The 12,925-nt window shown below is 46.6% G+C and overlaps 1 protein-coding gene across 1 annotated transcript; it reads right to left on the bottom strand.

Annotated features, from left to right (window-relative positions):
- Positions 1–655: 655 nt before the first annotated feature.
- Positions 656–2,621, bottom strand: CBLN1 (cerebellin 1 precursor). Its single transcript, XM_068411456.1, has 3 exons — positions 2,355–2,621; positions 2,020–2,139; positions 656–853 (listed from the first exon to the last, which is right to left on the bottom strand). The coding sequence occupies exons 1-3, from the start codon at positions 2,619–2,621 to the stop codon at positions 656–658; spliced, it is 585 nt and encodes a 194-aa protein (XP_068267557.1).
- Positions 2,622–12,925: the final 10,304 nt, after the last annotated feature.

Raw genomic sequence — 12,925 nt, 5'->3', positions numbered from 1 at the left:
TTAGTTGGGCCACATTGTACAAGAGCAAAACAAGCATCAAAACATTTAGCAGCCTTAAATTTCACAATCATCACTCAGAATTACATAGAAATATTGAAATACTCTAGTCAGCCTTGGCTGTGAATAGTTCTTCGTGTAGAAATTTTTCCTTTTGCCAGACAGTACAACAGCAAGAACTGCATTTTCCCTTCCATCATGGCATCCGTGTATTCAAAAATACTTTGCTTTTTTTTTCTTAAGTTAAACTCGGAGAAAGAGTCAAGATTAACATGTTTTAAAAACAAAACTACAAAATATGCTGCAAAGGACAATGAAAATATCTAAAGTCTACTTTGTGTGAGGCAGAAACCATGGGGGAACAATGGCAGATTACATCAGTGACACAGAGATAGGAACTAATTTTGTGGGAGGAGGGAGAAGAATATAAATGGGGGTTTGATCAATTATAGTGTCTCCCGCCTGTTGGCTGCAACACAACAAAAATAAGTAATAATTCTTCAAAGCAGATGTACACAAACCTAAGCAGGATTTAGCTTCTTTAATATTTGAATGTAAAAAGTCTGCTGTCCACAACTCTTTAAACCCAGCTACGACTTGGGAATTCGTACGAGATTCTGACTCGTGTCTCTCTCCCTTTTCTTGGATGAGAAGTGATTTAAAGCGGGAACACTAGAAATCCAGAGAATGTTGAATACTTCCAGCCTCCCATCAAGTTTCCTCTCTCCAGTTTTAGATAAGCTCTGTCTCCTTTCTCCATTTGAATCAGGACTCCATTGCTAGCAGCTTCTCTGGTCACATCTTGGTCCCCTGCAAAGGCAGAAATCACTGGCCACCCATTTAGCATCAAACTCACCTAAAGAGCAAGATAAAACAAAGCCCTCCGTCAATTAAAGTCAGACAACGACACCGCCGGGGCTCGCCTAGCAGGCGAAATGCTTAGTAAAGAAAAGGGACTCTTTTGACAGCTGAAACTCCAGCCCCATAAAAATGAAACACCAATCTGAACCCAGCTAAGGTATGTACTCTAAAGGAAGAAGCCTTTCACTGCTCTTATAGACCAACAACCACATCAAAACACCCGGTGCATATAAAACAGGACATTGATCCTATTTTGAAGAATTTCAATAGGGTGCCTGTGTTTTCAGGCTATGAAAAGAGGTCTGCTCATACTTATTAAAAGATGGCTTTATGCGAAACCTCAGAGACAGCGAGGAGCAGAGCCACAGCCGCCAGAATCAGCGCGTTTGAAGTGTATTCAAGAGGTAGTTTTCCTTTGTTAGGCAGCAAAGACAACATGCCACAACACAGTCAATAAGCTCTGCTCAGCTCGAGTTAATGATCCCAGGACTGCGTACCCCACGTTAATAATACACTACCTGCCCAATCTAGATGTGTGAAGCCGCTTACACCTGAAGGCTGCTATATAGCTGTACATTCACCTTTGCAACGTGCGTCGCTATGCAGACAGATTTCCTATCTAGGTTATGCGACCTGGCTTCGGGCCGGTAATTTATTATCCTTACCTCGAGGTAAGGATACCTCGAGGTAAGGATACCTTGAGGTGCGTATGCACCAAACTACATACAAAAGGTGTGTATAGGGTAGCTGCATACACGCACACACAGAGCTGTATTCCTTATCATATCCATGCCATAGGTGCCTCCCTGCACCCCAAATCCCTATGGAACCTGCTGCCACCTGAGAGCGGGTGAGCAGCCCATCCGGGGCCGCAGTTCCCACGGGCTCCGTGCAGGGATGCTCCCGGCGACGCTCCGCGGCTCGGGGCAGCCCGGGGGCCCGGCCAGGCTGGGAGGGGACGGCAGGCGGCTGTCAGGGTACCACCTCCCGTCCCGGGACGGCTCATGCGGGCAGGAGCCAGGCGGAGGCCTGGTGGGGCTGCGCAGCCCTTTGGGCACCCTCCCGGCTCGGGGGCATGTCCCTGCCTCGCCGCCCACACCGGACCCGGTCCGCTCCCTCCCGCGGTGCCCGCGGAGCGAGGCGACGGCGCTTGGGGCTGACCTGGATGGTTTGCCTGTTGTACACTTTCACCACGTGAAAATTAAAACTGTAAATCCCTTTCCTGGGCGAGATGAAAGTGCTTCGCTCCGAGTCGAAGTTGCTGCCGATATTCACTAGTACCTGGAAGGGAAGGGCACCGTCAGCACCTCCGCGGGGCCGCCACCGCCCAGCCCCGCGGCCACCCCCGGTCCCCAGCGCCCCCCCCCCGCCCCTCCCGCGGGCAGGGCCCCGCGGGGCGGCGCGTCCCCGGCCCAGCCCCGCCGCCTTCCCCGACAACTTCTCTCCTCCCGCGGCGGCGCGCCCGGAGCCCCGCCGCCCAGCCGCGCCCGCCCCACCTGGTCGAAGTAGATGATCATGGTGCGGTTGCTCATCTCGGAGGGCTCGTGGTTGGTGCTGCGGATGGCGGAGAAGGCGACCTTGGCGCTGCCGGAGCGCACGGAGATGCCGAGCGCCGTGCCGGTGGGGTCGGAGGTGGGGTTGGAGTCGCACACCACGAGGCACTTCCCCTCCAGCACGATGGGCTCCGTCTCGTTCTGCCCGCACGCCAGCCACGCCGCGCCCAGCAGCAGCCCCAGCCCCAGCCCCAGCCCCGCGCCCCGCATGGCGCCGCGCTCCCTTCGCTCCGCGCCGCTCCGCGCCGCGCCGGGCGGCACGTCCGGGCTCTGCTCTGCTCGCTCCCTGCCCCGCCGCGCTCAGAGCGGGGCCGCGGGCGCCCCGCCGGGTGGGAAGCGGCCGCGAGGAGGCACGGGAGCGCCGGAACACATAGCGCGGGGCGGCGCGGGGCGCTGCGGTGCTGTGCGGTGCGGAGCCGAGCGGTGCGGAGCGGAGCCGCCCGCCGCGCCGGGCTGAGGGAGGTGGCGGGAGGCGGCGGCGCTGCCGGGGCTGCCGGCGAGCACAAAGACGGCGCGGGGCGCGGCCCCGCCTCCCCACCGGCCCCGCGCTGGCGTCAGCGCCTCGCGCCCGCCCCCGGCCCAACCGGCGCCCGCCGCGCGCCGCCGCCGCCAATGGCCGCGCAGTCCGTCTGCTGCCACCTGACGCCGCGGCTTTTGTTAGGCGGCGCGGGCGCGGGCGCGGGAGCAGGTGCCGAACAGCCGCCCGCACCGCACCGCGCAGCACCGCGCCGCGCAGGTAGGAGCGCCGGGGCGCGGCGGCACCGCGCGGGGCTGGGGCGGCGCGGCGGGGGGCGGGAGAACCCCCGCGGAGCGGAGGGGCCCGCGGCAGCTCGGCGAGGAGCGGGGTGTCGGGCAAAGCCTGGGTGCCGGCCCGGGGGCGGAGCGGGGCCGCGGGTCTCCGCTGTGCTCCCGGGCGAGGAGAGCTGGAAGGAAACGGGCTGCTGCGCGGCGGGGCAAGGGCATCACCGGGTGTGCTCCGAGCCGCGGACGGACCCGCACGCCCGCGCCCGCCCCGCCGGAGATCGCACCGAGGGAGGGGATGCGAAGAGTCCCCCTTCCCGGTGTGTCCGATCTCCGCTATCTCCTTCAGCCGCCTCCTTCACAGCCCGAGGAGGAACAAAACGCAGCGCCTCCGGCAAGGCTTCCTCGGCAAGAAACTTTAAAAGCAGATAAGAGACTTTTCCGGCCGTCAGAGCACCCAGCTGTCAGTGCAACTCACACCCCGGTGCCTGCCCTGTCCCGGCTGGCTCCAGCCTGGAGCGTGTTTTTAGGGCCCTTCGTATATTCCTAAAGTGCAAAGATTGCTTTGTCTTGCTGGACATCTGGATGTGCTCTCAAAAAATCATAACCCGGTATTGCAAAAGAAGAGATTTACTGATCAACCATTAGAAACAAACCCCTGGAACAAAATAATTTTCTAACAGGCAGATCTGTTTGCAAAATTAAACTTATATTCAGAGGTAAAAACTTACATGGAGTTTGTAGCATCCTCTCTGGGAAACTGAATATCATCTAAAACTGGGCTCCAGTGCAAAAGATTATGAATTTTGGTAAAGACTTTAATTTATTTTACTGTGGTGTTCCGATTGTGTGATTCATAAGATTTTACCTGGCAAATTGATCTCTCTCTGAAAACTGCTACAAATAAAACGTTATTGATGTTAGTGCCCTGCTAAGTTAAATGCGTGTCTGTAAAGTTGCAGACAGAAGTCTGTGAAGTGCCAGAGCTTGCCGTGTGCTGGTGCTGGCTGGCTCCGAGGGGACGGGATGTTGTTATAACCAATGGCATCATACGTCTGGGAGGATCCAAATCCCCCACGCTTTATGTTAGACATTCAGCAGTGAAGCAGGCTGGAAACCAATGTGGTGGCAAAATGATTCTAGGGGAAGGAAAGTGGTCAGAAAGGAATTGAGAAGATAATAAATCAGAAAAAAACCTCTCCCGCTAAGTAGAAAATGAGACAAAACTGAATAGGTGTGTTATGTTTTACTTCAAGACATAAGCTTATGAATTTATAGTGTATTATTACTGCTGACCTTCTTAGATGAGTCTGAAGTCAGAATCAGAAACTTTTTTAAAAAATAAAATTAATTTTTCTAAATATTTCTAAGGGGTACTAATAGGCTAAAGCAAATAAAAATCAGCGAAAATGAGCATTTTGCATCCTTGTCAGTATTGGCAAATGACACGGGGAAATGGAAACTAAAGGAGCACAACTCTGCCCTTTTACATTTTTTGAGTGCTTGACTGTGTGTTCTTCCAATATATGTGGCTCTTTTTTATGTAAAAAATATTCATATATTTCTCTTTTAAGACGCTTCTTGTGCATGACAGAAGCCAATTCTCTTGTGCTATAGAGCTTTTCATTTGTGGCTTGGTGATTTGAATCCAGGAGGGGTTTCCCACCTGAGCTGGAAGTTGCCCTTGATGTTTTGTGGTAACCCCCCCTCGGAGGAGGCAGGGTGGGCCTTCCTCCCCCGGCCGCCTTGTCTGCTTCACAGGCTCTGGTGGATGGAGTTAACAGAAAGAACAACAGACGGGCCTGGAAAAATGAAAAAATCTGTCACTTCTACCAGCAGCCCTATTCCTCACGTAGGAGGCGGGCAGGCAGGCAAGGGGGGGATGCAAAGTTTCCTGTGCCAGACACCATCGTTGCCACAGACTATCAGTCTTGCACACTTGACTAGCACTGTAGCTCCCAGCTTCTGCAGTTCTGGCTTTAATAAAGTAACACCAGCCATGCAAATTAGACATTACTTCATTTTCATTTAATGTCGCATGCGGCGCTAGGCAGTTATGTTGATTTCCTCTGTTATTGACAACAGCCTCTGACTCGTACTGGGAACAAAGAAGAGATGCTCAGCAGGAGGATGTAGGTACTGATATATAAGAACATGGCGTAATTAGTGATGTGTGGCAGAGAGCTCCCAAGCTAGGAGGGCAGATTTGCAAATCCAGATGTTTGCAGAGGGCCAGGAATTGCATTAGCCCTATTACATTAGTCTATTTACAAACTTCCTTATTAATCACTGTCATTGAGCTACAATAGGGCAATTGTCATTCAGATACGATGGGAACAGTATCAAGGTATTAACAAATTGTAACAGATGTTGTAGATATTAGACTGAAACAAATGTATTTCTCAAGCAGAGCTCTTTGTTTGATGTTTGCTTTTAAGAAATACTTTTGTGGATATGGAGAAAATGTGTGAACTGTCCATTGCACAGTAACTAGCCACGACCCTGATGTTGACAGATTGACCACAGACTGTTAGTTTGTAGAACTCTTCTAATGTTTCACCCATGGTTAAAGAAAAAAACAAACAAACAACTTGGAAATAATCTGGATGGAAAAAAAATAATAGAATGATCCTCATAAGTCTCTGAAGAACCACTTCATGACCGGCTACTATCCTGCTCAGATCATGAGAGAGTTGCTTATTTTGTTCCAGAAAAAAAATATGGAGAGACTAAAATCACCTGGTTTTTACCTCTTACAGAAGCAAGTCTAAAGCTCAGAGATACTGAACCGTTATCTGTAGAAACCAAAATATAGTTTAGCCACAAAGCAGTTTAAATCAAGAGCAGCAGCAACATTACCTGCCCTGCATTACACTGTCAGTGAGCCTTAATCCTGTTCTAGGAAAATCATCCTTAGAAACTCAATCTCACTAGACATTTAACTTTAGCTTCACTTATGAAGAAAGCCTCTAAGGGAGGGAAGCATAAGCTTTTATCTGAAAACAAGTACAGAGAAATCTCCTGGAAACAACTTTATGTTTCCTTTGAGAGAATAATCTATCAAGAGTTTAGCTAGCTGTGTATTAAAGCCACCTTTTCACAGACTACTTGCCTTTTGATTTAATCCTTCTTGAGTAAGAAATGCAAGGTCTGGCCCGTAAGTGGATAACTTGTATGAAATGCAGTTTGTTCACAGTTCTGAAAATGCAGTTTCTTCACTGCTATATTAGTTTATGAAGTACAAACAGCAAAAAGCAATTCAGGGTTTCACATATGCCCATATACCTGTCTTCCCAAGCATCTGCTGGGATTCTGTACAGAGTCTGAAGATGTGTGAAAATGAGATTTAGAGCAAAGCATCTCTTGCTGATGTATACTGTGCACTATCTGCAACCATCTGATTTGCTGTTGTAAGAGAGGTTTGCATGTATTTATGGCAATTTGCTTACCGTGTCACCTTCAGCTTCCACAGCAAGCAATTAAGGTATCTCAAAGAGCAGACTGAGTTCAGTGAGAGAATGCACAGCAGGCGCAGATGAACTGTTAAGGTGCCATCCAGCAAAAATTACCTGTAATGTTCTACACCCTGTAGAATCAGAAGGGCCACAGAGACTTGCCAAACACCTGCCAGCACAGGTCACACACAGCAGCAAGGACAGAAAATGGCACAGACAGGCTGGTTCAGGTGCCAGGGGAGGATACCACCAGGCCAAGGGAATTCTCTCGTGATCACTTGTGGTTGCAGCAGAAAGATGGCATCACTGAGGGTAAAACCCATCAGCAGCATGGACGCCTAAAGAGTGCATATGCTTTCCAAGGTGTGTACCTGAGAATAACTGCCAGGTGATCATTTGCGTATGTTCATATCCAAATGTTTTCTAATTTTATTTGATCAAATTAAACCAGATTGCTTCCCCAAATTTAGTCATGCACTCCTTCCTACAGAGAAATAGTTCTGATTTTTACTTTCAGATCTCACTTCTGGCCAGAGAATATAAAACAAAATAAGTTTAGTGTTTCCCCTGTACCTTCATGTGTTTTTAAATGTTCAAAAAGATTGTGATAAAATGTTGAAATAAAAATTCACCTTTTGCAGTTTGCAATCGTGGCAAACCTCAGTCTCAGAAGTAGGAATTTTTGATGGATACGGGTAGTTGCTAACAGGTCAAAGGGGAAACTGTTACACAATCTTAACCAAAGCGGGGATTGCAGCAGTAAAGGAATATAAAATTGTCTACCTTGAAGGATCATTGGGCTGCACAGATATTGTGTTTTGTATATTTTGAAGAACAACACAGTTTATTATAATGTGGATACAGTATTTGACTTCTAATCTCCCATTTATATATAACATAGGTCAACTTTAAAACTGAGAGAATATTAGCTCACTGCTAAAGATATTTGAAAACACCATCCTTGAAACAACTATTAAACATTCTGGTTTATACAACTATAATTGTCCATATACAGTATAATGCTGTCAAGCTTTTCTTTTTTCTTTTTGTAAAAATTAACATTGGATTTCAGTCTTACCTTAAGAGGTGTCTGCTTTACAGCTAGATCTCTGTTGTTGTGTTTACTGATAACATGCAAGCTAATTTATTTCTTGGATGGGATATTAGCAGGTTTTCTTTCAGGTACAAAAAATTCCTAAGTGAGTGATGATGCCAAGGTCAGGAGCTTGATTTGGTTTTCTTGTGGGAGACTTTTGTCAAAACAAGTGCCTTGTTACAAATAAATAACTCAAACTGGAAATTAGTCTCTATTCAGATAGGTAATTATATTTTAACAGGGCAAAATCCCAACCCAAGCTGCCACAGAACACTCAGCTAAAGCCAGCATAGGTTGGAACAGCATGTGTGCTCTCTGTAATTGTAAATGTGGCCACCTCGGTCATGCTGCCTCTTCAGACTTAAAAGAATTAAGACCAAAGCTGTCCAAATGTTAACTGAAACCCCTAATAATTACAGGTTATTAGGGGCTGTTGTCTGGCTTTATTTTCTACCACAGTACTCTTGTATTTGTGGATTCTATTTATGCACAGAATTAAGAGCTCTGTTTGAACAGGTAATCCAATCTCCTTTGTGTAATTTAGCCAAATTTTTTTTTCTGGCCCTTAATTTTGGCTGTGTTTCAGGATGTACGGTGAAACTAAAATAATAAAAATAATCTCATTCAATAGATTTTATCTGAAAAGATAAACCAGGCCACCTTGCAAATGCTCGGTAAAATTCTGATTTTTTTTTTTTTACTTATGGAGGAAGCACCAGAGGTGCTGAGGGGAACTTTTCCGTGTGCATCCTTCCCTCTAGTGGCTGCTCTTCTCAAAAAAAAGTAGCAATGCTTCAGCACTTCTGTAGTAGGTATAAAGTGATGGGCACAGGATGGAGGGAAGCTAGCCAGGAAGGAGACAAGTAGACACAAACTTCCAGGTACCAGGAAATGAAAATCTCTTGATGGGCCATATCAAGACAGACATGTACAACCAGAGCCATGGATTTGACAATATTTTTGTGAAAAATGCAATGTGTTCTTGAAAGATTATAGTGATTGTGATCACTCGCACACAAGACCAGCTTCTCAGCCACTTTGCAGACTCTCACACTGATCCTTTTTCTTGGTCTGTCTTGTTTTCCCGTATTCCCAGTGCTTGCAGGACTCACAGAATTAGAAAATACATCAGTAACAGTCCATAAACCGTCTGTCCCTCTTGTATCTCTTCCATACATTTTTCTCCTGTCTGCTACATACTTTCTCCCTTTTGTCTGTCCTTTTCTTTTCAGCAGCAGTAAACCCACATCCAAGTCTCCATGTTCATTGCTCACTGTTCTGCTATTCCTGCTCTGGGATTAGTGCCTATACATCACAGCACCCTTTCCCAAATTGCTATCAAAGTGATGAGTCAAAACCATGACTGTTAGGAGGATGAGGCAGCTGAGACAGCACTTCATAACACAGCTACCCCTAGGTAGGAGACAAGGCTGCAGGGGTACAACCAGCACATGAAATATTTTGTAAGGACTTACTTCTTGTCTGCATGCAGCAGTGAGCGGTCACACGCAATGAAGTCCATGCACTATATTGCATCTCTGGCCAGCTTTTCCAGGAGTTGAACCAGGGACTTTGTGGAGTTCAAACACCTCAAATGGAGTGGGTAGGCTGTAAAAAAAAAAGAGGGGGAAAGAAAACATGCTGGAATTTCATTCATGTCTCACATGGATGCCAAACTGAGAGAGTTTTCCAGCCCTTCAGCTGGAGATATCTCTATTCCTCTCTGCCTACTTTCACCCCTTTGCTTTCTTCCATTTTTACCAGTTTTATAGCAGGGTTACTCTCTCCAGCCAGACTCATTTATTCTGGTTCTGAAGAGAACAGTCTAGGTCCTTGTAATCTACAGTAGCTGGGAGATTTCCTTAACACTTGTCATTTACTATTCTGACAGTATATGATAAGAAAGGCTATTAGATACCTCCCCTCTTTCACTGCACATATTGGACATCTGTGGTACCCAGCACAGAAATGATTACAGGGCAATCCCAGGGTACATCCCAGGGCGCATTTCCATCAGAAATCAAAATCTGACAGGACAATGATGACTATCAGATCTAGGGGATTAACTTTTAACCATAAGTTAACCAGCAACTAAAATCCTGATATTAATATTTCATTAAGAGCTCCTCCTTCTGAGCAACTAATTCGTTATTCAACCAGTTAAAAGTGTCTGTTGCCTTCCCAGGAGAGTTTAGACCAACCTGTGGTTAAAGAATAAATCTTTAAAAGAACTGATTACGTACAAGATATTTGAACTCCTACTGGGACAATTCTAGCTGCATTTATTCCTCTGTAGGTTTGGATGGGAAAATTATTAGTAGTTCTGTGTATTTTCAGCAAAAAAATAAAATAGTAAATTTCATCAGACACTGACTACAGCTACTTTTTATCATAAAATTTTACAAATACCCCACCAGTGAGCTCATTAGTGTAAATGATAGAGACTTATCTCAGGTTTAAAGTCAGCATTTTTCCTTAGCTACAAAACAGCCTGTTTTCTTTCGTGACATGGTAATGGAGGACTTTACTCCAGAGAGCAGGGAAAATATTCCTCTGTGTACTTGCAGGGCAATTGAGTAGGGCTGGTAAAAACCAAGCACACTGAGTGGGATTTCAGTGCTGTCGGTATCCTTCTGGAAGCCTTTTCTAAAAGGAGCAGAGCCTTTGCAGGCGAGATCAGTGCACATTGCACCACAAGCCTGTTGCGAGGGGCAGATGCCAAGGGATGACAGAGGAGAAAGGATATTTCTAAAGAAAATAATAGGCTCTCCCTGTTGTCCCTCCCTATTCTCCCCTCCAAAATCTTTGTGACATACCAGCATTCCATGACATACACGTTAGTATTCCAGGATAGCATCAGTGTTGCTCAGCACACACTGGTCCCGCAGCGGAGCTGGGAAAATGCGGAGTCACGCTGGCAATAGGCACAGGCAGTGGAGGTCTCCTCCTCACTTCCCAGGAGCACCTGCAGAGGTAGCGGTAAGAAGAATAGGGTTGAGCTCTTAAAGACACTGTCAACTACAGATGAAGATAATGCTTAAAAATTTTCAGTTGAAAGTGATGACTTCAGATTACTACAGTGGCAGAGAGAAGAGAAAGGGAGGGCAAAAACCTGAGTACCAACCAAATTCTTATGACTTACAGCTGGAAACAACTAGCCTAGTAACTGTAGGGTAAACCTGTAAGCCAGCATACGAACACTGTTCCATACTGCTTAATGATGTATATGATGTGCAAGTGATCTCTTGCATTCATCACAGTACATCACAATAACTCTAATGAACAGTCAAAGGCTAAAGCTGGACTGTTCAGAGGGCTTGCAGTGTTTAGGTTAGCTGTTCAGAAAGGGGGAGGTCATTACGCCCGGTGTTCATCTACTGCTTTCTGAAATTGTAATATAGCAAATTTCCATCTTCTGAACACACTCAGTATTTTAAAGAGTTGTTTGTGGCTCTGAATGAGAGCCCCATCCTCCAGGACTAATTCAGGCAAAATCCCGTTTGGCTCCCGGCAGCACTGGGAAGCCCAGCTCGTGCCCGCATCCGCAGCTCCTGGGAGGCCGAGCGGGTGCCTGGCGTGCTGGGACCCCGGCAGGGGCCAGGACCTGGGCAGCAGGCAAGCTGCAAGGCAGTTCGCTTGAGTGACATGAGAGGGAAAATATGATAGCTGTAGACTGGAGAGCCTTTTCTGGTGAAATGCAAGAAAGCTCCAGCAGTACAACAAACAAAATAACAAACAGGGAAACGTAGATTTTGTAAGTTTAAGTTAATAAAGGCTGGAGGGACATAGCTGTTTGTGCCATAAACTCAGCAAAGATTTCTGAAGGAAACCTTCTGTCCCTAGAGTAAAATGCAATCTAGTTCGAAAAAAAATCCTGAAAGGAAGTAAAATACCTTAATTTGGAGAGGAGAATATATCTCATACAAAACAAAATGTCTTCAATTCACTAATTGGAGCAACATAGTTTAAATATTATTAAGCTGTGAAACAAAGTGTCATTATTAATTCGGCTTGGGTCAAGCAGCGCATTCCCTCCTCTCAATTCTAGATTTCTGATTTTGCAGCGAGCTGGGTCTGCGTTTCCCCTGCGTGGGCAGGTTCCCCCCCCCGTGACAGCATCCTCTGCAGTGCTGGTTCCCTGTAAAGCTCCATCAAAAGCCTATCAGGCTCAGAGTCCATTTATTCTTTCATCTTCTTTCAACCTTGAATTTACCTCACCATCCATGGATTCAGATGTTTTCTGTCATTTCTGGAACTGCATTTGCACTACAAGATAAGGGGAGAAAAAGAATAAAGAGAACTGCTTCACATGAAGAGCAGATTTTCATATTTCCATTTTTTTCAGGTTCACAAAGCACAGGGAAGTGCCCGTATGTTGCAGTAAGCTCTGGGCCTGCTACAAGGCTCAGGGGAGTGGAGAAGGGATTTTTTTTTTTTATTTACTGAGCATTGCAAGGACCCCCTTAATGGCATGAGTGTGGAGGGTGCCTGGGATATGTAGGCAGTTCTGCACTTCTCCAAGGGCCAAATCTGCTTGTTTTGGAAACTGCTGATGTACGTGAACTTCAGAGGAGATACAAATTGCACTTCATGTAGTTGTGGCTACTACCTGGGCCAAGTTCTCATTTACACTGGAGTAATTTTTGCATATATGTTAAATACCAGAGAGGTGGAAAGAACTGATGGATATGGGTACCTAGTTCTTCATCTACACTGCCTCCAGATGTACCTTTTACCCCCTGAAAAAAAATTTCAAGTTAAGCCTGTCACAAATATCATGTTTTCTTAAATATTCCTTCCTCTAACTACACCCATAAGCAGATTGTCCATCAGTGCTGCCAGCAGCTTGTGACAAACTGCTGTTTCAGTAATTACTGAAGGTCTGTATTACATTTGTGATGCTGTTCACCGGAGGGGTTCAAACCTAGAAAGACAGGCATCATCATTTTTCTTTTGAAGCTGAGACCAAGCCTGAGCCACGGGGCTGGCCACTGACTGGCTCAGCAGATCAGCAGTGGCACCAAACATATTGTATTTATTGAATATTACGGGGAGGGAACAATGAGATATAGGATGGTAACAGCAGTGATACAAAGGGAGCTAGACAGCACCGGATAAGGAATCGAGTCAGGTATTGGCCAGCCACCAGGATGAGCATATTTATAACAAAGATCATTTGAGGGTCACAATCAGGACATAAAGGGAATCTGCTTTGTTTGCAG

The sequence above is a fragment of the Nyctibius grandis genome, chromosome 12 (assembly GCF_013368605.1).
Source record: "Nyctibius grandis isolate bNycGra1 chromosome 12, bNycGra1.pri, whole genome shotgun sequence".
In the NCBI taxonomy this organism is placed as follows: Eukaryota; Metazoa; Chordata; class Aves; order Nyctibiiformes; family Nyctibiidae; genus Nyctibius; species Nyctibius grandis.
Note: the sequence above shows the minus strand (reverse complement) of the source record. Positions and strands in the feature narration are given on the sequence as shown.